Source organism: Dermacentor variabilis, chromosome 1 (assembly GCF_050947875.1).
Source record: "Dermacentor variabilis isolate Ectoservices chromosome 1, ASM5094787v1, whole genome shotgun sequence".
Taxonomy (NCBI): Eukaryota; Metazoa; Arthropoda; class Arachnida; order Ixodida; family Ixodidae; genus Dermacentor; species Dermacentor variabilis.
The window spans coordinates 207840901-207868780 of record NC_134568.1 but is presented as its reverse complement, the minus strand read 5'-3'; the positions used below and the strand labels follow the sequence as shown (position 1 = coordinate 207868780).

Sequence of the window (27880 nt, the reverse complement as noted above, 5' to 3'; positions counted from 1 at the left end):
GCATAAAGTTCACGATGCCATTGCTCGGTGACTTGTGCTTTTACGTTGGCATTAGTATTTGCACATTCCTTCATGTTGGCGTTGCCTACAACCAGCATTATTTCGGATGGCAAGAACTAAAATGAGTTTTCCATGCTCACACTCGCAAAGTAGTATGAAACTGTAGCTTTTGAAATATGTAGTTTTTGATTATTCACAACTTGACACCATTTCTCTGCTCGTTTGAGTACAGTTGGTGCTTTTAACAAGGCTGGCAGTACTTGTAATCTGACCATCACCAACCTGCTCTACTTTGAATTATCCTACATTCAGCATTTTGAGCTTGAAATTGAATCTCACTGCAAGCAGCAGTCATTAGCTAAGAAATGAGCTAGTCTTGTTTGTTTACTAGTCATGCTTTGGTTCACACATGGCATGGCATGACAAATATATCTGAGCAGGTATGCCTGAAATCAAACCAACAACCATGAAGCTTAAACTTCTGGTTGTAACCATGATGCCATGGTTGCTTTGCACAATCACACGGATAATACTTTTGTTGGGAACTGACAGATGCAGATAGTTTTTGATGGGGCTTTCCTCATGCACCATACCAAAGTGTTGAACAAAGCATGGTGCGCCACAATGTTTGTGTGTGTGCACTGTAGCATGCTCTTCATTCTTTTTAATGTCCACATTGCACTGCACATGCCGGCTGCAAGATTCATGGGTTCATGAAGTTGAATAAAGAAAAATAAAGAAAAACGGAAAGAAATGAAGTAATGCACGATAAGTAAAGGTGGCCTAAGTAAAGGCCACCTTGCAGAAGGCTCGCTAACTGGGTGTGCCTTGCATGCCCTGCTTGCCAATGGATGGTGCTGCTGCTGCATGCAAGCCACATGCGTCTTCAGATTGTGGGGGATCCTCTCTGTGTTGTTCAGTAGTTTCCAGGAGTTTGCCTTGTGTTTTCTCAATATTTTGGAGGATTACCGAAAGTTCTGAAGATTGTTCCGGCATGATCCCATGCTAAACGTATCAAGAGTCAGGTGCTAATAACTTCTGTTGACAGTAATTGAGTTAAGGGAATTGGAAAGTCAGTGAAGGTGGGTATTTTTTCTTATTACCACAGGAAAGCATGGAAACCTCTTGAGAGTTTTGAATAGAATCAAATTAAACTCGGATATAGCCATCATGTAATAAATATTTATTGTACAACGATTTCATGGTGTTTGTTGAAGTAAAATGCAGTGATGTATGCATCAGATAGCACTGCGCACAATGAAAATTAACACAGCTGTAATCAAGACTACAGTGGTTGCAATGTCTTCTGCAGAAAGCGTATACAAAAGTTCATAACCACCCAGCCCCGCACTGAACTAATTATATAAACAATCCTGAAAGTCAAGTCGGATCTGGAAATACAATGTATGGCCAAACACTTGTAAAACCAAAGAGCATCTGTTTTTCAAATTTACTGCTGCCGTGAATGTGGGTGACATCACACAACTGAATTCTGACTGCAGTCTTATTGATGTTCAGAAATGTATTCTTTTCTTAGTTTACAAAATAGCTAAACTTCTTGGTGAATTTAAGGCACCACATTGCCAAGTAATTGTGAGAGCATGTAGTATTTAAGTGGTGTGAGTGAGCCAACTTCAATGCTATGCAAGTTGCATTTGGCAACAGCAGTGTCAAAGATAATGAAGACAATCCACTCCAAACTCTTCGCTACCCTATATATATAAAAGAACATAAAAGAAAGTGGGGCTGTATTACTGATATTATTACCATTATTAACAATATATATATATATATTAATGATAAGAATGTATTGATAGACTGCGGCAGCATTTCCGCTCCTTGAAGGGTGATAGCGGCACCAATCTCCCTAGACACACCAGGGAATGCAAAGGTTGCTACTCCAAATTCAGTCAAGCCATCTTTGTAGGACGGGGGAGACTCTAGACTTAAGCAAGAAATTATGGAAGCTGCACACTTGCGCAGACTTGGCCTAGACGTGTGTAAGTGAGCCTTCGGTGGCTCTCCTAGATAAAGAAACCCGGTTTTTGATTAACAAGTGATAGTTGTTTTTTTCCCTTGGCACTTTCCATCATCACCTAGGGTGCTTTCTGCCACGTGTGTTTCATGGTAATAAACCTCAGTTGCTAGTTACCGCTCATCCTGTCCACTCCTTCGTCTTACGTTCTGTCTGAAGTCACGGTTCTTTTCCTCTTCAACCATGTCAGACCAACTGGCCCAAAGTTCCCCCCTCTTGATCCTCGAATAGCGTTTGTCACAACAGATATATACAAATAATTAGTACATATGCAGCGTCATTCACCAACATGTTGAGCTTGATAGTGCTGGCAGAGGCAAGTTTTCAGGGAAAAAAATGCAGATTCCGCACACTGTCACAATCAGTGTAAGCGAAGCTTTTGTGTCCACATACTGAAGTTTGTATTCACTTCAGCCAGCCGGTTTGTATGCAGTTCCGACTATGTACCGCAACCAAGGTAGCATTAAACCCATTAAACATCTCAAAAAAAGGATTCACTTTAACAAACTTGTTCAAGATATATTTCTTATGCGTGATTGTGGTTTCAGTATGTTTCAGTGCTAACTCCACTCATCCGAAGGGGGCACATCATGAAATGCCAGTCGGCGATTCGCAGCACGTTCATAGCGAACTCGTAGTGCATTCACAGTGCATTCATAGTATGTTCGCAGCATGGAAGATGAGTATGTCTGTTGTGCCCCCTTTTTTTTCATTTGATTTCATTGACTTTGAATGCTTGCAGAAAAACAAAAAAGCATGTATTTATCAATTTTTTCGTTTCTATGCATAGAATTTTCTGTTTGGTTGCTGCTCGTTTGAAACACGTGTAGCGAATGTGTAGCGGACGACAGGTTATATGAGGGTTGTCCTGCCAGATTTAGTGCATTTAAGCGCAAGCCAGAGAGAAGGTAAGCAGGGAGAGAAAGAGCAAAGAGAAACTTTGTTTCCTTTTTTTTTTTTGACAATCGGCATCAAAGCCAATGCATAGTGTGAATCACAGCACAACACCACCTCAGTATTCCGCATCACAACAAAGAAGTCCATGAATTGACTTCTTTCTTAAGCTAACCATGAGTTAAAAATAATTACTGCTCATTTGGAAAATCTTACCGCAGATATTACAAACATAGTTGGAAAGCAGCAAGATCGATGAGGGACTATATTGATGGCAGGTACCACTCTGCTGTCTCTGTTCTATTAAAAAATCCGGTAGGCTGTATCAGCGACACGGCTGCAGTGGGGGTCCATGAAATGGCTTGTGTGTGGCGCAGAGGGTGTATGGGCACTAAGGTACAAAAATGACGTAACCAAATACACAAGTTACATTTATTCACACATTAGAAAGCTTACATGCTTAAGTCGTAGCTAGTGTGAGTCTTGTGGTCTTATCTCGCTTTCTATTTGTAGTGGGCCCCTTTGTTTTGCAGAGGGTGCTTGGTCACTAGGATAAAGAAATGACCCCCCTACTGGTGATGCTGGAAACTGCCCTGTGCTAGGGCGCCTCAATGTCCTCTTAGCCCGCCACTCCATGAGGAGAACACCTTACCCTGCACCTTACCTTACCTTACGAGGCACGTTACCCTGCACCGCACAAGCCTGTTGCACCTGTAGACGGTTGAGGCTCCTGTGCTTGCCTCAATCTGCTGCACCTGCGCTCCTTATGGAGACAGACATGTCTGTGGTCAGAGGGGTTGGGTATCCCTCTCCCTTGCTGCGCTGGTCTCTCCATGCCATTTCTAGACTCTACATGTCAAATTGGGGAGCGTTATAGCCAAGCAAGCATCAAATTTCTGCAAGTGATTGCACACTTGTAGGCCTTCTAACTCCTGATGAGCATAGGTTTGAGTTTGATAGATTATACCTACTATGGCTGAGTGAGCTTTCTCAAACGCAATCACTCCTGCTCGAATCAACAAACATGCTACCAAACTATTTCTCTCTGAACACCGACAAGAGGCTAAATTTAGCTTCAATTGCATCACATGTGGCACGAAAACAGCACCATCTAAGCGCACAAGACGTGCAAGATCACGCAATGGCTTCTTTGCTCTACACAACAATACCAAGGTAAGGTGCGTGGATAGTATAGTTCCAAAGATATATGCGATAAACATATAATATGTTTTCGTTACATGAGGTTTTAGCGAGCGGCCTCCTCTGACCGAACTGAAAGACGTCGCGTCAAAAAGCATGTATTACAAGCAGTTATTTCGCACGCTAGAAACTACCACACAACCATTTAGTAGTGCTTAACAATACTAAACCTTTGTATATACTATATAACCAATGCCAAAGCATGGAACTACATTTTATGGCGGATTATGTGGTGCATGCAGAGCATGTGACAGTGCCTTATCACGCCTCATATCTTTTGCTGCACTGCAAGTTGATTTTGAGCCAGAGTATTTTGACTATAATAGTATTTTGAACCACTTTATCTAAAGATCAAAAGAAGTGCACTTTGTCTATGGAATGATAAATTGAGATGCCTAAACTGTTCAGCTTTAGTTTGTCTAAAATGCAGTCCAGAATACTCAGGTGCCTGCAACTGCTCTGTTCTAACGTAGTATATTGCTACACCTAGATATCACTTAACTGCTCTACATTTGCCACTGTTTTCTGCTTCGAGCACATACAGTTGGGATGAAGCAAACCGTGTTGCTTTTACATTTTGGTTTTGCTCTCTTTGAGCACATTTTTTGCCAACTTGGTATGAAGTGTGACCGGAATAAAGTAGATCCCTCTTATTTTTTACTAACAAATCCCCTTTGTTCAGACCCGAACCCCAGAAGGGCTCACGAGCCACTGATCCCTGGTGCTCGTATGAAAGGACATAAAGGTGTACTTCACACGAGGGTTAGTTTAAGCACCTTATTATTTTCTTTCTGCAGCTATTCTACATTTCACAATTTAGAAGTGATTTTAAATTTTGCTATCGAGCAAGCAATAGCAAATGCACAAGAAAAGAAAACTGGGTGAGTTGGACAGTGCTTGCGTTTGTTCATTCTTTTCTATCTGTGTCTATTGCGCTGATACATCATGAACCTAATGGTATGCTGGACAGTTATTCAGCCATAGGATGCCTTTCCAAGGCTTTCCTGCAAGGCAGTATTGTAGGCTTCCAGCAGTGCCTGCACATCCTGCCTGATGGGGTGGTAGTTGTACTCGGCCAGTTTGGCTTCTACATACTCTTGTGCAGCAAAGTTATTCTGCTCATGGTGCTGCCAGCGGCGTTCCAGGTTCACTAAGCGTGTGTAGCCTTCTTCTTCATTCAGTGCAGCTCTTGCTTCGTCATACTGGGCTTGCAGTTCTTCAACCACCTTTCAAAGAAACAGCAGCACAGTATTGGCATGTCACGAGTGCAGACCAAACAACACTGGTTGCGAGGATGGCTGGCACTGAACACTTACCTTTGACTATAATACACTCAGGATGAACCCTGCCTGAACTAGAAAAGTGGGTGGACTTCCAACATTGGTTTAAACACAGAGCTGTATTAAAACATGCTCCCACACTCCCTTTACAAACTATGACAGAAGAGCGCTTTTCCAGCAAGATGAGTAGTGTCCAAATTAATGCATGTGTGTTGAATAAATTTTTCTTGCAGCCACAGCCACACCATAAAGTTTACAGCATTTTGACTTCCATTTCCCAAGCAGTACTGTATGATGAATTTTTTTGCAATGACTACATAATTTACATGCCTCTTTTACACTAATTGGCATTTACCATATTAGCAGAAATACTGCGATCTTTTTTCAGACTATACAGAATATTTAAAGATGTGCTACCTGCCATAAGCAATTTCTAGTTCTCGAGCAGGATTACTTGAATAGACACATATTACTTGCACCAGAAATCAAAATGCATAATCGAATACATATGAGCAAAATAAAAAATTTTTTAATTGCTTTATGCCACATATCGCAATTTACAAGTTGTAGTTGGTGAGTTTGCAAGGTGTTGCCACTACATTTGTTCTAGCAATCAGCTTTCTGTGACAAGGCAAATCGTGAGCACGCCACTTGGTTCCTGATAGCTTGGCGTTCATGGACTACTTACTGTCATCACAAGGCATCACTCACACCCAAATCCACACTAGACCAGTTGGTGGCCTAAATTTAGCAGCTACACCAAAATAAGTAGCCTGTCACATATAGGCATGTGAATGGTGAAGCATTGGTCCATCGGGAATGTTTAGTTCTTTGTGGAATGTTTGAGGGCAGTACTCTGGAGGTGAGTAATCAATGATATTCAAAAGCCCTAAGCATGCTTTACCACAGAGCTAACTTTCCCAAATCAAGATGGCCATGCTCCTGCTATTAGTGCTGTTGAAGCTGAGAAATGTGCTTTGAAACCTTGGCCAGAGTGGAGAATAAACTGTTTCAGGAATTATGTCACTGGCCTGCAAGTTGATACTTCAATTACAATTCTAGCCCTAGGTCCGCCACCTTGGTTACATCAAAGAAGGTGTGTGGAGAGGCTCACTTGCAGGTTTTGCATATCGTCTATTGGGCTGCCATGTGGGCTTTTTTTTAATTTTGAAGGTTTTCATTGCGACAAAGGCACAGAAAAGATCATATTTCACAAACAATTGTACCCTATGTGCATTTTAAAAGGCATACATGGGCTGTCCGATAATTATATTTAAGAATTTTTTAATTAACTATTCTTAATTACCAATTCCTTATTAAATGACAAGCAAATTAGAACAAACAAAATATATATAGGTGGCTTTTCATGTGGCTGTCAACAATATATAGTTTTTAGGTAAAGGGCAAGACTGTGGAGAAGAGAAGACTGTGGAAGGAAGGATGCAGGAAGGCTTCGAGGATACGTGGGGCGTTCATGCAACAGATGGCGGGGAATCTAATCAATAAAATCAATAGCCAAAACTTATGCATGTTTGCAATGTGAAACTATCTTGCAATGCAGGAAAAATTACATAGCTTTAAGTATTTAGTTTGTTTTCTTCCATGTCATGCATACTAGTTGCGACCTTGTAAAATAGGCTTGTAAGATGGTTTTGCTTCGTGTAAATAGGCGTAATTAGGTTTGATCAGATGAGGAGTACTAAACACCTAACTTGACTTAAGCCACTGTCTTTATGCATGGCAGGTTATGGGTGATCCTTGGCATGAGAGCACCTTAATTGAGAAGTGGTCAAAGCAGCTTTTCACCTTTCTGGTTGGCCCCTTCTTTATCAGCAATGCTTCTTTCTCTGCCAACAGCTCTTGCTTCTTTATCTCTGAAGAGCTTCTTAGTTTGTCCAGGTCACAGAAGACAACCATCTCTTCTTCCATCTGTTTAATCTTGCTATTGAGGCTATCCAGCTCCTGCTGAACTTTGTTTTCTAGTTGTTCTATCTAAAAAGGATGCAAATATGATAATGTGAGGAAAAGTATGGCCTGTATTAATCTTGTTTACAAAAACTAAAGAAGCTCATTTCTGTTACATGCATTATTGTATAACTTGTTTAAATCCATGAGGTTGATTTAGGCACCGTATACATCTAGCCAGATGAATAATATCCTTCAAGTGTCACCTTAAGTTCTGTCTAAATCTTTTTCTTGTTAAATTAAAGATACTTCAACCTAGTTTGAATGCTGATGTCAGTCTACATGCTAACTGCACACAAAAGTGTGATGACCTTTTGTACCTTATTACTGAGTATCCAGAAGCAAGGAATAGCCCATAAGGACAAACAGTGTAAAAGGGTCTGAATGTGAGCTTATTGGTATGGCTTCATTATGGGGAAACACCACAAAAAAAACGAGACAAGAAATATGGATAGGACAGTGCCTGTATTGTCCATCTTTACTGTCTCCCTTTTTTAGTGCTGTTTCCCCACAATCATGGCAAACACTGGCTTGAAAGAAAAACAGTTGATGTAGCATTTGTAGTCTTGGTGAGAAGAAAGCAGCCATTTAAAGTAGTATCTACGTAAAGGGAAAAAAAAGAACTTGTTTAACAAGAGATGGTAGAGTAAACAAAAAAAATCAATTTTTATCAACTCCAATTTTTAGACTCGAACATGACAAAGTTATACACAGCGCAGGAAGCAAGGTAGCACAGTGGTGAGCACTCCAACCTATTTAAACACGGCACCAAAAGCCCCACCCCCCAGCATTTAAAAACATATGCATTCTGTTTACATGCAGTATTTTTGTTTTATTGAATAATACGATCTTGTATGCAAAATATTCAGTTTATCCCATTTTCATTAGTTGTCACTGCAAATTTTTCCAGTAACAGTGCTGCTGTAGTGCATTGCATCAGTGTGACTTTTTTTCTTTTGCGTGTGTGTGTGTGTGTGTGTGTGTGTGTGTGTGTGTGTGTGTGTGTGTGTGTGTGTGTGTGTGTGTGTGTGTGTGTGTGTGTGTGTGTGTGTGTGTGTGTGTGTGTGTGTGCACATGCGTGCGTGTATGTGTGTGTGTTAGTCCAATTTCAGCCCTGTATCTATCTACATTGTTGCGCTTCAACATTTCAAAAATGGGTGTGAAGTGGACAATTATGAACATGATGCACAAAGTCTTATTTCGAGTTCATCTGGCATAAGAATGGGCGTATTCTGTGAAAGCGCTCTCACCCAGCCTGATAAGGAGCAGGTTGTTAAGGCAGAGTCCTTAAACTCCACAAAAATCAAAGAATGATGAAAAAGGAAAAGCAACCTTCAGAATGGCTTTGGGCAGATGATGGAAAGAAAGCAAAAAATGACATATCTTCTGCTGGAGCCTTTGTAACCCATAGGTTAATGTGGCAAAATCAAATTGCATAATTTCATTTTGTCTCTTACTTTGGTGTACCTTTACTAGAAAACTATTTGCTTGATTATAGTGAAACTTTAAGTGGATTGTATTGCCAACATTTTGAACTTAAGATACTAAAATATTTACCCTGGCACAAAAATTGAAATCCTGAAGTTACCCTCTCATAGATCACAACTAGTGTGGGCAATGTTTTTTTTTTTTCTTTTCTTGCATGCTGCTAGCATGAACCCATTTTTCTTAAGAAGACTTCATTGTTGAGTTAGTTGGTCTTGCACAGCATAAGTGAGCCATCAATCGCACTACTTAACTCAGAGTTTGAATACCTGCACAACCGTCTTTGAAATATATGTGTACTTCCTGTGTTGTTTCTGCATTTTTTATTGTGTGCATGTGTTGCAAGGTTATATACAGAAGAGCCTCGTTGATACGTTCCCGTTACGTACGTTTTTCCCGGCGCCAACGTTCGCAATCGGGAACAAAAAATGACCCAAAGAATTACGCTCATTTTTTACCGGTTTATACGTTCCCGGAAAACACGATTTTTTTCGGCACCAACGTTCAGTACATTGCCAAAATGCGATCGTATGATCAGTTTTCAGGCCGCTAGATCCCATGTAAACAAGAAAAATGCGCGAGGCGCGCGCGCGATCGAGAACAGTATATTGCTGCCCACCGCGGCAGCTTCACAGCAATACTCGCCCGCCCGTTTCACGTGAAAATGCCAGCGCGCACTTAGTTTCTCATTTCGGTACCAGCAAATCTTCTCCGAGGTCGTCGGACGCGGCATTCACAGCTATCGCCGCCAATCCTATTGCAATGAGCATCTTCGCCTATCTGTTTCACAGCGCGTGGTGCGTCGGAAACGTTACATAGCGTACGCTTTTGATAGGCGATAACCGAAACGCGCCGTTCCCTGCTGCAGACTGCGATCGTACACGTTTTCCGGCCGCTAGATCCCATGTGAACAATAAAAGGCGCGAGGCGCGCGCAATATCAAGCACAGTATATAGCTGCCCGTGTCACGTGAAAACGATGATGCGCACAGTTTCTTATTCCGGTACCAGCAAATCTCCGCCCGGGTCATCGCACGCCGCATTCATAGCTATCGCCGCCAAACCTATTGCGATAAGCATCTTCACGTATCTGTTTTACAGCGCGTGGTGCGTAGTGTCATTGGTAGCGTACTGCACGCTTTTAGTAGCTAGGTGATAATCCAAACGCGCCGCCGTTCCCTGCGACAGGCGGCGCGATGTGGGCATCACGTTTCGCTTCGGCGGCATTCGGCGTCGCCCACAAGCTCGATTTCGCTTTGGTTTCCTGTCGCCCTCCAAAAACACCAACGCAATAGAAAAACAACAAAACGCGTCTCGGATCCCCGGTGCACCACCAGCTCGACGCGCGACGGCGTCTCGTACCGCAACGATCCGCGCGACGCTTCGCATTACGTAGATGTCAGCAATAGTTGACTGTCGAATTTTTACTTCGGATTGTATGTTTTCCCGGTTAGTATGTTATTTCTCGCGGTTCTTTCTAAAATGTGTGAGCGAGGTTTCACTGTATTGTATAACATTTCCCGCTGGTCACCAGCTGAGTAGCGCTTGTCTTTGTCTTTCCTTCCTGTGTGCACTGTCTTTTCGTTGCGTCAATTTTCCTCATCAGCACTTTTCTTAAGTTCCGTTTGAAGACAGTAATATGTGGAGTACACCTGCTAATTTTAATGGTTTTTCTGCCGTTTGTTCCTGAGAAAAGGAACATTGAAATCTAGAACCCTCAATGAAATTTGCTACTTAAGCATAGAAACTGTTAAAGGCGCCGCAGCAAAAAAACTGCAGAAAATTAAGCTTAATGGTACCTCATTCAGCATGCAAGGCTTCAAATTAACATATACAGTAGCTTTAGGATAGAAAGTTGAAACAAAGGCTACATATTTACTCTACCGTCCTCACTCTATCAACTAAAGCAGTATAAAAGAAGGTACTATACCTTCACTTCAAACTACTCTGTACACTGATAACAATGTGTCAAAAGAACTGAAATTATGTCAACTGCAAAGATAACAGTATAACAAGGCCCAAACGTTCACTTGTGCACATTAAGTCAAAATTCAAATGAATTTCTGACTCAGCCAGGCTGAAACTAAAAAAAAAAAGCATTTATTGCAAAGGGATGCCCTGAGCATATTTAATGTGTGGCTGTGTTCCAAATTAAAACAAAGCTGGTCAATTCTACAAGAGATTGAAACAGGTGGTGTATATGACTTCTTATTTTTCTGATCATTTTACACATTATGCACACGTGACTGAATAGTGCTCAATTGCTACTTGTTTTTAAAGAAAGCTGTTAGTAAACGGGCAAAAAAATCATCAAAGGTTTTTCTTAATATTGTGACAATGCTTAAGGCCACGCAAGTATAATATAGCAAATACCTTTATTTACCATGCAAACAGAAATAAAGGGGAAATAGCTCATGGCATTTTAAAAACTTGTGGACAAAGCAACTTTTAAAACAAGATTCTCGAAAACGCAACATTTTTAAAACTTTGCTCATCTTTGGGACTCTTTTGCTACTTCTCTGCACATCCCAGCTTGTTTTGATTCACAGCAGAGATAGTCCCTTAGATGGATAACGAACCTGTTCATTTTTATTCTTCTAGTAATCTTAAAGTACATAATACAATTTTTTTTATTTATAACATAAAAATTTTAAAAAATTCTACTTTATCGAAAAATGTTTTAAAAAAAAGCTCTCTCATTCAAAGCCACCCAAATTGTTCTCTGGGACTGCGGAATAATAATATGCAAACATGCTGCATCATTTTTATTGGAACAATGTTAAAAATGTTTGATTATTGTGTTTTGCGAGAGTGGTCCATAGTGCAGAAATGAGCATTTCTTGCAAAAACGTTATACAAGGACATGCCTCCTTCTCTTCTGAGCCTTATCAACGGTAAGAATGAGGTACTTGTAGTCAGTGGAAAATATTTTCGTAAAGAAAAAGAAAACTGAATTAAATGCACTCGCGTAGTTTGTCACTTCAGTACAGCAGCCGATATTCCTCGTCAACAGGCAATGAGCACATTTACAGCCCTCCATTCTTTTCAGCAAAGTGTCAAAATATAAGCTATGGAATTAGACAGAGGGCCAATAATGTTTGCCTTCTGCAGTGGGTCTGTGTGCCCGTTGTGGGATTTTCACACCCGTGCTCTTGGGACAAAGGAACGACAGCATAGTAGTGCAAACAATCACAACAGCATTTATTGCGCCTTTCATAGATCAATACCTGCTAGCCGAGTTGCTATCCACAAAACATGCCGATGGGCACGCGACAAATCTAGGAAGTCCGACTCACTGCGACCGGATAGCGAGCGAATATGTTCCCCGCATGCTGGATCCCAACGCCTGGTCGTTCGCGCGTACGGTCACGCGAACGGTGGCGCGTTCGAAGGAGGCCACGCGAGACGGTCTCGCAGGAGCATGGATCGGCGCACGCGCAGGACGTCCGCGGCGCTCGCCGACCCGCAACCCAAGAGGAAGAGCCTTCTCCTATTCGCGCCCAAGTAACCCCGCCGGTAGGCGGCGTTAGCAGCGCAACACTCGCGCCATCTCTCGTACTGCGCTTCAAACACACCGACCGCCGCGGGCCCCAGGCCACGCGGCGAAGCCGCACTGCAGGAGACGGGAGCTATGCGGGAAAACAACATATCAGGGGACGCGTCAGAGTCGCGCATCCCCACACCATTCAGACAACATGGAAGCACAGACAACAGTGAAATGCGTATGTGAAGAAGACAGCAAGGTGCGCGGCTCTCTCAGTAAGCCAAGTGCAGCAATAGACATCTTAGCTGATGGTGCACAAGAAAATTCCATTCCAACGAAATTTCCATAGTGTTGAAGATGTTGTCTCTCTGAAGATGTTGTCCATAGTGTTGTCTCTCTGTTGTGGAAGATCTTCCATCAAGGTGTGCGTCCAATTAGAGATGGAGATCAGATCTGTCAACACTGCTTCAAGTCATGAGAAGCCAACAAACACTGACACCAAGGAGAACATAGGGGAAATTACTTGTGCTTAATAAATGGAACGAAGAAACTATAAATTAATGAAAATTAAAGTGGATGAAAAAACAACTTGCCTCAAGTGGGAACCGAACCCACAACCTTTGCATGCGTGCGAAGGTTGTGGATCTCCCAGTGGTTTCCGAAGGACTATATATGGCAGGCACAAGCTGCAGACATTCGTGAAGCAAAACAATGCGAGCAGCAAGGATCCCTCATTCTGCATATTGACTTCACAAAAAACTAGACTGCCATTGTTTTAAATGAGATTCAATCTTACCACTGGCACAAAAAAACAATGTCAGTTTTCACCTGTGTTCTAACAACCAGAAAAACAACATGCAGTTCCACTGTTTCAAATGAGATTCAATCCTACCACTGGCACAAAAAAAAAAGTCAATTTTCACCTGTGTTGTAACCACCAGAAAAACAACACACAGTTACGCTGTTATAAGCGATGACATGTCGCACGATGCAGCCCATGCTTGGCTTGCATTAAGCAAGATCCACAAGTGCCTTGAAGTCTCCCCCACAAAGCCACACCACCTAGGTAAGTGACAGAGCCGCAAGCCACTTCAAAAACAAATTACAATTGTATGAGCTTTCGTGCAAAAATTATGAGTCAGTAAAATGGCTGTTCTCTGCGACTGGACACAGGCAGAACTCATGTGACTGAGTCGGAGGAGCCATAAAGCATCAAGCTTCTCTTCACAAACTATGGGCAGAAAATGGCAGAGTAATACAGTTGGCACCTGAAATGGTCACACAACTCCAAGGCAAGCTCGAGAACATCCAGCCGATTCATGCACTTGCGAGCGAGACTGAGTGCTTCCGTAATGAAAAAAGAAAGGAGTGGGAATTCGTGTCCAATGTGCAAGGCATCCGTTCATGGTATGTTTCACTATGCAGACCAGGCGTGACTCGCACTAAACATGTTTTGCCTGTGGCCAAAAATGCTGCCACCAAACTTCACACAATCGAGACTTTTTAAACTCTGATTGATTGCATCTGGTATGAAAATGAATACTTTTGTGTGAACTAAACCAACACTCTTAGCGACTGCAATCCAGGAGCACAAATTATTTTTGCCTGTCATAATGACCTTTTAAATTTGGAATAGCATGACAACTCAACACACGCATTGAGTGATTGCATTCGTTACCATTCAAGACGCGAATTCTGTTCCATGCAATCAGATGAAAGAAGGGAAAGCCACTACTGGGTTTGCTGCCTCTTGACGAGGAGGAATATATATCAGCCACTGTAATGAAGTGACGAACTATACGAGTGCATTTCATTCAAACGTCTTTTTGTTATTGAAAACATTATCCACCGTCTGCAAATACCCCATTCTTGCCACTGTTCAAGGCTCAGAAGAGATGGAGGCATGTTCTTATACAATTACATTTCCCAAGAAATGCTTAGTTCCGCGCTATGCACCATTCTCTCGAAACAAGGTATTCAGACATATGTAACATTGTTCCAAAAAGAATGATGCAACAAGTTTTTTCATATTATTCTGAAGTCCTCAGAGAACAATTTGGGAGACTTTGAACATGAGGGTTTTTTTTTTATAAACATTTTTCAATAAAGTAAAATGTTTTCAATTTTGATGCTCTGGGTAAAAAAATTTATTACTTTAAAAAGTAGTAAAAGAATAAAAATGCACAGGTTCATTATCCACCTGAAGGCCTATCTCTACTGTAAATCACAAGCTGGGACGCACAGAGAAGTATCAACAGAGTCCCAAGGATTTGCAAGTTTGAAAAATGTAGTGTTTTCGATAATTTTTTAAAAAGGTTACTCTGTCCACAAGTCCTTAAAATGCCATGAGCTATTTTCCCTTTATTTCTATTTGCACTATAAATAAAGACATTTGCTATATTATACTTGCGTAGCCTTAAGCATTGTCGCGAAGATAAGAAAAAAATTTATTTTGCTAAATTGTTGTCGTTACCAGATGACCTTTGATGATTTTTTTCCCCATTTACTATTAGCTTTCTTTAAGAACAAGTGGCAGTTTAATGCTATTCAGTCACATGTGTGTAATGTGTAAAATTATCTGAAAAATAAAAAAAAATGTCAAATATACCACCTGTTTTGATCTCTCACGGAATTGACCATCTATTACTGCGTACAAAGTGCAGAGGTCATGGGTTTGTGCCCCATCAGTGGTGTGTTGCCATTTGTTCCACCGTCCCTGTTCCTTTATCACAACTATGAATACATACAAAGTAATACCAGCATACAATAAAAAAAAGAGTTCTCTTGTGCTTTCTTGCCTTAAATTACCATCAACTCAGTTGTAATCAGCACACAAAGGTGCAAGTGTTCTTATTTACCTTCTGCAAATCCACTGCCAGCTTTTTCTGCTCCATCCCTAGAGCAGATAGTGTCATTTTTGACTTCTCCATTTCATTTTCTTTGAATCTGAAACGGTTAATTTATTAGGTTTTTGGTTTTTTAATTACACAGAACCTGCACATACTCACTGAAAGCCTTTGCAGCAAAGTACACATAGATATGCTATAGTACAATACTATCAAATGCAGCTCCAGATCACACTTTAAACATTCAGCCTTTTACATTCTAGTATTGCCAGTTGCAGTATCATTAAAAACAATCATTAAAAACAACCGCCACCAAAGAAGTGACTCCCATAAAAGATTTAAGAACATTAATGTTTGCGCAGTTCTTCTACCATTAAGTTTTAATATATAAATACATACAGCTTTATAAGTTAGAGATATTAGAGCAATGATACTGCTATGCTGTTAGCATCAGTTCTATTTAAAAAATTTTTTTTTCAATACATATCATGTCTTTGTATTCATCTACTTACATCAGGTCATCCTTGAGTACAGCCATTTCTTCTTGGCTTGGCAAAGTCGAGAAGTGGGGTAAGGAGCGTGAGCAGCTTTCCAGAAGTTGCACGATCTCCCCCTGCAGAGATGGCAGGAAATTCACAAAGACAGTTGTATCTAAGCAAAACAATTGCCTTGTCCACAATGACATGCAAAAATGTTCCAAGAGCCGGGTGAATTCATGATTGAAAGTAGGTTTACTCTGACTTGACAAATTAAAACAAAAGAGTATTTACAAATGAGAGGAGGTCCAGTCTACTCATCCCACGCATCCTTGTAAACGTCTGGCATGGTTGGTGTTGCATGCCGATTGGTAACAACGGGTGAACCACAATACCAGGAGTTTTCCTTTCCCCCACTTTCGCTCTTGGGCCAGCGTTATCGCATTGTCAAGGTCGAAGCTATGCCCTGTCGTCCAGCAGTGTTCGACAAGTTCGGTCTTAGAACATGTTGCATGGATGGCGTTGGCAACGTGTTCTTTGTGTTTTTTCAGTCTCGTTGACCTTTTTCTGCCCATTTCGCCAATGTACGTCACGTCACAATCCCCGCATCGGACTGTATAGATGACCCCGCTCTGATCGTCCACAGGAGTGCGGTCTTTCAGTTTCATGAATACATTCCGCAAAGTATAATGGGGTTTGAAAACGGTTTGTATGCTGAGTGGATGCAAAGCTCTCCGAACAGTATCTGACACACCCTGAACATAAGGAACAGATACAATAGACGCTGCCCTCACTCGTGACTCACTTCCCCTTCTCCGCATTTGCTTCTGGGTATCGTTAATAAACGTCCTGGAATAATGGCGCCGTTTTAATGCATCAAATACCTTTTCTACTTCTTGTAGCTGCAACTGCTTGCTCGAGCACACTGCATCACAACGTGATAAAGTACTTACAACAGAGCATTTGTGTTCAGTTGAGTGATGCAAGTCAAATGAAAAAAAATTCAGTGTCACACTGCTTACGGTACACTGTAGTTTCCACACTGCCATTACCGGCCCGGCGTACAAGCACATCCAGAAAAGGCAAAACCTCCCCTCATTTGTGTCAGTGTATACTGAAGATTCCACCTGCATAGATGGCAAAATGTCTACACCCTTTTGTTTTAATTTGTTATGTTAAGTCGGAGTAAACCTATTTTCAATAATGACATACACATACACAAATATTTTATTTATTACTTTTGATGTTTTATGATAGTACAATTAAGATGAGCATATGTGCATACTGTTTAGTTTCTGATCATGGCAATGAACCAAGATTTTTAAAAAAGCAGCTATTTTGTTGTATAATCAATATGATCAGTGGGCCTCCATACTACCATACCCGTCACAGTCAAAGTATTGCTTTTGTTACTATGCATTTTAAAAAGCAGAAGTTCACATCGCATATCTGAAAACACACTCATATAACAAATGAATGTTAATTATTGCTGAATTTCTGTTGAAGTGTGTGAGGGAGTAATGCAGTAAACACTTAGCCACATAATGTATCAAAATATCAACGCCATAAAGATCAGCCCTCGTGTTTTGTGGAGGTTCCTGCATCACTTTATGACAGTTTAGCACCTCTTCTGTGCAAGATACTACCAGCAGCTGGAGCCTGCTTTCCCAGAAATAGAGGAACACCCTAGAGCGACTACTGCCCCTGTTAAAACCAAGTATGGCTGTGCAGATAATAATGTGCTGTTGCTTATCTTAACTGAGTGGCAAAGTGCCACTGTGCCTTAGCGGTCCAGACAGTGCAGCCAAACTGGAAAGACCTATAAGTGAGACACAGGTATTGTATTTAGCTACAAACCTGGAGCTTCTCCTGGCGCTTGTGTTCATCTTGGCGTGCTTCATCAAAGCTCTCAAGGAAAGCATCCATGGTTTCCTCACGTTTGCGGAGCTCCTGATACTTGGCTCGTCGTTCTCCATTGTGCTCCTCCAACTCCTGGTCGAGCTGAGCCAGTTCCTCCTGCAGTTTTCCCAGACGCTCACGTGCCTCGGATGCTTGCCTCTCCATGCTCGACAGCTCACTGTTGTCTTCTTTGACCTGCAAGCTTTGGTTTTAGCTAAAATGCCATCTTCACTTCTGCTCCACAGTCAGTCCAGGCCTTCAGGTGGATATCTTATTTACACGACATTGTCAATAGTATGTAATGTCTCAAATTCTGAATGTTATGTAGCCTTTACCAAACCCCAAAACCAGTACACGAAAGACTGTCTTATGTATCGGAACTTGTAAGGCATTTCCTTCTTTCCAGAGAACACCGTCATTAGAGAATTTTTTGAAATGGCTATCAATGGAACAGATGTCTTAGCTTAATTGTTAAGCTTGCTTGCCCACACTTCTGCCCAACTAGCAGTAGCAGTGCTGATCATCACTATGATGAAGTGTCGCAGCACATAGCACTTCCGAGTTGCATGTGATATAATAGCGAAAGTCACAGACATATTTCACTTCCTTAAGCTCGCTAGCCTTGTCAGAAGTTTAGGAACCACTTTGCAAGTGACCAGAATTGTTGCCTGGCCATGCGGCAGCACGTCAGACTCCTCACGCTCTGAAGCACGGGAGACTGAGGAGCACTGTCCCTGTTGATCTTTGGGGCTGTGAAACAATGACAGTGAAGTCTTAGGGGGGCCGGTGCAGTCGCACATGTAGTTGCTCTGAAACTTTTGATAAGGACTGTACTTACTGATCTAAAAATTGGCAATTTCACCATTAGGTTGGTATACCATCTCATGGGAAAGCTGGCTTAACCATCAGACCTTTTTCTTGGAGGTCGAGCCAGCTTTCCCAGTTATTTCAATGGATCTAAACCTGCTTTTAATGAATTTTGTTCAATTTTCATCATGACAACATTATATGTGAGCTCATTGCAAAAAAAATAATAATAATAAGACTAAGAAAAATGTTCCAGTAACAGACGAAAACAAAAACCATATTTATTCCAGCAGTATAACTGCTGTTTAAAGGTACGTCTGCCTTCGTTGTTCCAGTTTTGTGCACAGATCCTGTTTTTCTTTTCCAAGTGAAAAGACAGACTCCACCACATGTGAATATAATTATAAAATATTTAGAAAAAAATATTCATTCTGGAAAAATACATTTAAGCAATTAATTAATGTAACAATAAACAAAGCAAGAATATTTGTGCACAGCATCTGTCTCTAAACATAACACATTTTTACAAACTCCTTTAAAATGTTAATAGGCTGTAGGCTGCAGTGATGAGGACCCGCCAGTTTGCCAAGTTACTGCAAATATCATTATCATGTAAACTGCTCTTGTAAGGCCAAGCACGTTGCTTGTAGGTGCCAAAAAGAGTTTGTCTTGTTGAAGCAGTTGTGGATGCTGCCAATGCCGTGGGGAGGAAGGAAAGCATGGCTGTGATTTTGTAGTAATGCCTTTTCCAATGGTATTCCTTTTTGAACTTTTCATGCTTCGTCAGTGGACAGAGTGACTCTCCACCCGCGTTATCAATAGGATCAGCCAGTCATTCTGAACAATGGATGACAAGAGTGGTATGGAATCGAGCAGAAGACATCGCTATAAAATGGCAACCATGACTTGTTTTGGTGGTGGAGGTATACATTAAAATTAAATTATGGGGCTTTACGTGCCAAAACCACTTTCTGATTATGAGGCATGCCGTAGTGGAGGACTCCGGAAATTTCGACCACCTGGGGTTCTTTAACATGCACCTAAATCTAAGTACACAGGTGTTTTCACATTTCGCCCTCATCAAAATGAGGCTGCCGTGACTGGGATGCGATCTCGCGACCTCGTGCTCAGCAGCCCAACACCATAGCCACTGAGCAACCGCGGCGGGTGTGGAGGTACACATGCCCAGAGCTATAGTAGGAGCAATATACTAATTTACATTGATGATATTCACAGAGTTCCAGTGGTTTTATACAGGGCATAATTGACTCTATACCCGAATTTGTTGCATGCTGAACTATTCATTCTAAACTGCTGGTAAAATGAAATGCCATTTTCAATAATCCCTGTTTTCTTCGTTATTGCTCACAATTTGTTTCTTTTAACTCAGTGGGATCAATTCCTGTCAATGTTACGTCAGGCGTTTCCAGGGATCTGTATTAGGCCCTTTATTATTTCTAACATACATCAATGATTTACCTCGTAGCACCTCAACTAAAATCGGACTTTATGCAGATGACTGTGCATTACACGAATCTATTAACTTCATTGATGAGCACCACCATCTTGCCCAATCCCTTATGTTTTTCTGCGCTTGGTGCTAAACGTGGCAAATGAACATCAATTGTAGTAAAACAGTCGTGATGTCATTTGCCAATAGACAGAGTGCCCTCTCATTTTATTATTCTCTGGCTGGCATCCAACTTAAGAGAGTGTCTCATTATAAATACTTAGGCGTCAATTTAACAAAACATCTTTCTTGGTCTAAACATATAGAATATGTAAACGAGAAAGCCGTAAAAAGATCAGGTTATTTGCGCCGCCCCTTAGCTAAGACACCTTGCAATACTAACCCGCTATTATATGAAATGTTAATTCGCCCTGTTATAGAATATGCACCTGTCATTTGGTTCCCTTACAAACAATGTGAAATAAGCTCACTCAATAACATTCCATGAAAATCTATCCATTTCATTTGCCAAAGTTACAGCTGCAGTTTCTCACCAACACAGGCTCAACAATCTTTGAACATTGAGCCATTACTTTCACATTATCACATTGAAGCCTTAAAACTTTTTTATGCAATTAATAACTCCACCTCTGGTCTTTCTGATTGTAACTATATCACATTTACTAAGGCAAGCTATACCCATAACTCCCACGCCTTGAACATTACACCTATTTATGCCCGTGCTAACACATCCTTTCCACATACAATAGAGCCTTGGAATTCTCTACCCAGTAATATTTGTTCACTACCACTAAAAGATTTTATAGCTACCACTAGTAAGCACTTTGCTAACATGTAAAGCGCTTCTTTTTGATCATTCATCTTTTTGCGTATATGTGTGTTTTTAATGTGTAATGTATAGTAATGTATAATGTTCTCACTCTTTCTATAGCCCTATATTGGGCTGCAGTATATGTAAATAAATAAATAAATAAATAAATAAATAAATAAATAAATAGCATATGATACACTACTTTTACTTATGTTGTGCCACAGCTATTTAAGAAATTAATGCACCACGTATAGGTTTTATATGAAATAATATTATGAGCCACTTTCTACTTATTTGCGGCAAGAAATCATGCTGGCAAGGGCAACAGTACTTGCTTCAACATGTTTTTGACATATGTATGTGGTACATATGCACGTGGCCGATAATTAAAAGGCTTACTGCAAATACAAAACTATAAGCTGGTGTCATTGCCCTCCTTTTCACACTACAACAAAGACATTCACAGTATTTCAAGTTTTCTGGAATGTTCTGCAAACTAGGCAGCTCAAAAAAGCATACAAAAGGCTATGAAGCACACCTGAGCAAGCAATCGCTCCCTTTCCTGGGCTGGAGTCCCCCGTTTCTTCTGTTCTTCCTCCAAAACTGCTTTTTTCTCTCCTAGCTCCCTCAACCGCTCATACAGCTTCACTGCTTCCTGCTTCACCTGTTTTCACCAAAAAAAAACATCAGTTCACCCATCGTCAGGTTGTTTCACAGCTTGTTACACCATGAAACGCCTGTTCATATGCCACATTTTCTATCCCCTTGCAATATGATGAAAAGCCATCTAAAAGAACATTGTAGCACTCTCAAATATAAACCTCCCGACATACAGATGTAGGTTATAAGTTCCTAAAAAATGCTGCATGTCTTTCTGACATGTTAGTTTTGGAAACTGCAGAATTGCTTTGATGCTGCTTCTTTTCGGTGTCACTGTTCACCCTTCGTCACCTCTCGCTCTTTTGCCGACACACATGACCTCCAGCACAAAAATACCTCCAGTTGAAGGATTTTTCTAGGAACCAAGCAATTGGCTTTTGGCTTTTCTGCAGAGCTTAGTTGCTTAGTAGTTGAGCTTGCAGCATGTTGAAGTGCGATATTGAAAACATAACTCTGCACTAAATTTGGAGCATGGTTATGAACACAAGGCACTTTCTCAAGATAGCAATTTCACAACAAGAAAGAAAGAACTCGTTGTATTCACATAAATATGATATCAATGCGACTGTACTGTATGTAGACCCATGAGCAAAAGTATACGGACCACAGGCTTGTCATAAAAGCTCAATTAATTTGTAATTAAGACACACAAACTTAAATTAATGAGTGACTGGAAAGTTTGCAGCGCCAAGTTTCAACTGCAGTACTCAATTTCGAGTAGAATTCATAGGTGGAGAAGAAAATCAGCTTTATTGCGAAATCCTTGGTCCATATATTTTTGCTCAGGGGTGTACATCAACCAAGGTCACAGCTTACCGAAGTCAATGAAATATCATCTTCCAAGGCAGTCTTCTGCAACTGAAGACCTTGAAGCTGCTGTTGCAATTTATCCAGTTGATCTACAAGTGATTGATTAATGTCTTTCTGCTCTGTATACCTAGCCCACAAAGAAAGGAAAGATCATCTTGCAACCAGAAATATTGCAGCAAGCAAGATGTGCAGATAGCAAAAGATCCTGACCAGTCGTTTTATACAGTCGATGTCCGTTAATTCGATCCTGACGGGAGCGACGAAAGGGGCCGATTTATTCGGCGGGTCGAATTAAACAAAAGGCATAAAAAACGCCGAAACACACCGCTGATTCAGCTGGCAGCATTTACCTTTAAAGTTAGCTTTGCCGCAATACATACGTGTCATGCGGTGTAGTATACTAGGCGAGCGAACGGTGTCACTGTTACGGGACATAGAACGTGTTCCCTAATTTACACACGCACGTGCGCCTTCTCAGGTCACAGTACGAGCCCCCAGACGCCTAATAATAAGGCGCCTAAAGACTAGAAAAATCGCCATTTTTCTAGTGGTATTGCCGCTGAGAACGTACGATCACACAATACTCGCAATACTTTAAACGTCCCTCAGGCTGGGCTTTGAATTTTTTATCTTACCACCTTGGCTTTTAGCTAACATTACCAAAACACAGATGTTTTTCTCCGCTTCTCGGTGTACGGCGCGTGCGCGCGCGTATAATTAAGGAACGTATACTAGGCCCCGTAAACGGTCTCGTATACGAGAAACGCATGGCGGGCGAAGCGAGGGCTCAAATCGCCACAGCAACGTCATAAACAGCTCTGAATAGCTGCCAGTATGCTCATTAGGCGTCTAAGTACTCTTACTGGGACCGGAGACAGCGCGTTCGAGCCTGTATAGTTAACAAACGCGTCCTATGTCCCGTGACAGTCGCCCCTTTCCATTCTTGCTATGCTTCAAGGCATAATACAACTGCATTGCGGCGAAGCTGACCAGTCAGGTTCGAATTATTCGGCGTAGGCCAAGTTTGAGGACGAAATAACGGAAGTTTGTATTATATAACGAGATTACACAGACGCCGGCTAGGACCTTCGGTCGATATCGAATTAACCGAAAAATCGAATTGACCGGAGTTGAATTAACGGAAGTCTATTGCATTGAATTCAACTGGCAGAAACCAAGGGCCCATGCAGCCAAGGTCTTTATTCTTATACGAGGCAGGATGAGCCCCTGTGCAACTTTCTTTCTGCACAACATATAACATGGTATTATATCTTCAATAAATTAGCAGTTAAGAAGTACAATTATTATTTTTAAACACTGTTCTCTATACATATTCCAGTTGAGACTTTCTCAAATTCAGTTATCTGAATATTTACAGGTCAGTACAGCAAATTTTGCAAAGTGAAACACAAGATATTATCATTCTTTTTTTACCTAGGTCACCACTTTGTTTGGTTAAACATATAATAACCTCGCCCGTGTGGCACAGGTATAAGAGATCATCTGCGATAATAAGTTATAATAAAAGGTAATCTGTCCTAAAAGAAATGGAAATCACAGTTTGATGAAAGCTATGTGGCTATATTCAGTGAAACATCAATTAGTGCTCCTGTTCCATTGGAGGCTGTGTATGGATGGCATCTTACTGCATTCTTGAAGTATTTTTCTTTCATGTGAATCAGATAGTAATATCACTGCATTGAGATATGTACTGTTAAATAAGGACTCTAGAGATTACAGCACAAACAAAATTGCAGTTTAGTCAAAATATTTCTTTTTGCAATGGATGACTTGCCACACCTGTTCATAAGCATCCACAGGTGACCGTTGGAGTTTAGCACTTTCTACTATAATAGAAGTCCTTTACCTACAATTGTGTTTCGGGTGAATTAATAAACAATGTAAGAGGAATGTTAAAACACAAGACATAGCAGTAATGTTGTTTAAAAAGCAAATATACTTTGTCAAACTGACATCAAATCAAACCTCTTTCCTTGAAGATTAGATCACAAAAGGAGAGGCGAGTCACAGAAAGCTGCTTTAAGCACCAGTTTGACCAGTATTGCATAAACAGGTGCACCATGCACATATATGCAACTCTTACAGCTAAACCACTGACTGATTTCTGCTTAAATTTGGCATCAAGGTAAAATTTTGCTGTGGGTCAAGTTTAATGCCACGTTTGCAAGCATTACTAGCCTGTTTAATTCACAACAAAGGCGAAGTGCATATTCTCTGCAATCAACACCACTGAAAAAAAAAAAAATTGCTGCAGTAGAATGGTGGTGCCATCTGCCATCAGTACGGTGAAACACGGCTCTCATTGTAGTAGTGACAGATGGCACCACCATTCTGTTGCAGCAAAATCAACATTTTTCTAGTGGTGTTGCCACAGAGGACATACACTTTGGCTTTATTGCAAATGAAACAGGCACACAATACTTGGAAACATGGTGTGAAACTGAACCCACTGGTAAAATGCTACCTCTGTACAAAATTTGATCAGAAATCAGCCAACGGTTTAACTGAAAGAGCCATGTATACCTGACAATCCTATTTATGCAACACTTAGTACATGGCAGTAGTATACCAACAGCTGTCACTTGGAAATGTTGCAAATAATCACAAACAAAAATATTTACTTTATCAAGAACTAAATTATAAGTAAAAGCCAGCTGATAAAGAGAGCTGCTCATTCAGGTATTTGCAGGATTGAGAGAGCAATTGATTGCATACATGTACCACCGTAGGTAAGAGCATGAGGCATTGAATGCTGGCTTGGAACTGAGCCCATCAAAGGGCCTACATTGATAACATTGTGAAATGCGACATGAAGTGAGCAAGTCACTGCTGTGCAGGTGGCGCTATGGTGCAAAACTAACCTGGAGTTTTAACTGTGATGGGTATGTAACTAGAATTACAAACAAGGTTAATAAGAAAGTGGATTTTGTTGGGGGTCTATTCCATGTCACTGGCCTGTGGTACCTGTGACGTAGCTCTGGTTGCATTGCTGCTATTATGTTGTCTGCCATGTTTCTCTCCTGCTCAATTTCCACTTCAAGCTGTCGAAGTTGGCGCTCACGGTCTTGCCGCTGCTCAAAAAGAAGTTCTACGCTGTTCACTTCCTGGTCATTCTGGCTCTAGAAGACATGAAAGAAACCATATACAGACATTTACCGACATTACAAAGAAAAATTCAGTGGTCACCATGTAGCATTGCAAGGTGCCTTACTGAACTCCCCATAAAACGCTCCAGCTGCTCATAGATGTTAGCCATTGTCTTTCAGTGGGTCATGAAGCAAATATGACTAAGTTGTGAAGCCCTGTTGGTGTTTCGTTGGTATGAAGAGGGCTATGTGGCAATGGTGTTAAACCACTAGCAATTAAGAAATGACTGTGATTACTCTTGTCACATGCAAAGGCAGCAATAAATGTATGCCACTACAATGTTGCTGCTGTCTCCATTCTCAAAATATGAAAAATTAAAACCATTACATGGTAGCAGACATATAGTGCTAACATTGCAGAAGGGACATACAGTGTCTTCGTACATGCATCTTATAACAAACGGGGAAGCAGTAGTTATTGGCACACCCTGCCCACCCTGTCACTGCCCCTTTGTCACTCTGGGGCACTTATGTCAGGCACCAACTTTGGGTACTATAAGTGTACCACAGAAAGGAGCAATAGGTAGGGCATCGCACTATCCCAACTGAGAGGTTAAGATTTAGTTAACGGTAAATGGGGAAAGTAAAGATTGGGCTCTTGATATCTTCATTGTTACTAGGCCCTTTTCAAAAACTTCAGGAATATATTCACTGAAAGGCATTGCACTGCACTCACTCCGGCATGTTTTCAGGTTTGAAAACTAAATAAAGACTCATGATACAAACATCAATGCCACTACCAGTGCTTTGTTGGCTGCATGGATGAATGCTGGAAAACAATGTAACACTCGGGGAAACAACATTACTGGTAAATAAGCTGCCAAAAGTTTAATGTGTGTGGAAGAGTGAAAGGGATTTAAGTATATTTTTTGAGCAGTCACCTGTGGATTTGTGAGACAGCACACTATTGAAAATAAGCATAAATTAAGCCCTTTTTCTACTTATGAATCTTTGTTTTCTACATGTATAATGGTAGTCTGAAACTTAAAGTTACAATATGCCCACTGATTTTTAAATATGTCGGCACCTTCAGTGCATCCACTTGGTATGTGTTCAGCTTCAGATTTGCTGAAAAAATGAAAAAGAGGTCAGGACACAAGAAAAACGGAAGTAATTTTTACCTGATTGTGTTGTCAAATACCAGTCTTAAACTTTTATCGTCACAGAGTTGGTCTGGCACCAGTTGTTTCAGAAAGATTTTCTTAAGTTTTTTATACATTATTTCTTATTCGCTTCTTCCGGACAATTTTATCAATTTCTGTAGTAATTGCAATTTCCTAAACCACCTGTATTTTGACCAATTCCCCGCAATGGGCATGCCCCATCATAAAAGGAAAACCAAACCAAACAAGAGATCGTACAAACAGAACAAGTGCCCCTGTTTACACTGTCTCTAGTGTCAGATTTTTGTCCTCTTTGCTCCGCCAAACTACATGATACATCCACCCCCATTTCTTTTCATTAGGAGCCACCAGAAAGCTGGAATGATCCTAGCATGCAAGAAAGTTCTAAGTACAACAAAAGTTATTTGCATATGTGTGGTTTATGTGCATCAGTTACATATTTTGTGCATTTTGTTCGGTACATAAACATATATACTCAACTAAACACTTCCATCAAAAGAGGGGATGCCGCTTATATGTGAAAACTAAAATAATGAGAATAAGCGAGTGGATTTCAGAAACCGAATTGTTTTGCCAGCTAAAAAAAAAAGTTATTACCTTAAGTTCTCTGTACTCCTCCTTAACATCTTCCATGTCTGCATCCGTGTTCAACTTGTCAACCAGCAAGTTGTAGTCTGCCATATCGCCTTGCAGCTCTTTTAGCTCAGCACTCAAAGCTTCCGCTTTCTTTTTGTACGACGAGTAAGTAGCTTGCTCTTGCGCAAGTGATTCATTTGCGCGTTGCAAACGGTTAGTCTCCGCAATCAATTCTGTCATTTTTGCTCTCAGCAAGCCGATAAAGTAACTTTTGTCTTGAACCTGCCGCTGTGAAGATTTTAAAGCAGTCTTCGGCGCCACAAGGCCATGCTGAGTCATAGGACGGTCCGGAATGCTCATCTGCGAAAGCATCGCCGTAGGAGGACCTGTGCGCGTGCTGGGTCGCCCGCTCAGGCGACTAACTGCGCCGAGAAGACCACTGCGTTGTGTGGCTGCCGTAAATGACCGCATGTTTGGAGACTGGGGTCTGTTGGAGGACGAAGTTGTTGGTCTAGAATCCATCATCCTGAAATTCGGACGGCGCTCTAACAGTATGGATCGAGTGTAATGAAAATAGCTGTGTAGAATATTTCACAAACGTTGCAGGAATCGCAGAAAGCGCTCTCTTGAATGTGCTTCGGGAAATGTTCGCGCACTCATGACAGTTCGAGTTTATGAACAGTTGCCATGGTAACTGTGGAGAATACGATGATGATGTGTGTGGTCAGTGCATTGGTGTGGTGATGACTGTTGCCATACTGACCATGCTCTATTACAACAGAGCTCAAGCAATGTTTAGCTTCAACCAAAACCAATGAACCTAGCCGTGTTTCACTGACCGCCTGAGGCCCTGGTCTGCCTGGCCTCGGCGTTCACGGCGTTCGAAAAGAC

The 27880-nt window shown here is 41.2% G+C and overlaps 1 protein-coding gene across 1 annotated transcript; it reads right to left on the bottom strand.

The window, feature by feature from the left end:
- Positions 1–1164: 1164 nt before the first annotated feature.
- Positions 1165–27880, bottom strand: LOC142591621 (intraflagellar transport protein 74 homolog). Its single transcript, XM_075703922.1, has 9 exons — positions 27011–27880; positions 25108–25262; positions 22129–22249; positions 21191–21316; positions 17522–17758; positions 15701–15801; positions 15201–15288; positions 7216–7401; positions 1165–5355 (listed from the first exon to the last, which is right to left on the bottom strand). The coding sequence occupies exons 1-9, from the start codon at positions 27512–27514 to the stop codon at positions 5104–5106; spliced, it is 1770 nt and encodes a 589-aa protein (XP_075560037.1). The 5' UTR covers positions 27515–27880; the 3' UTR covers positions 1165–5103.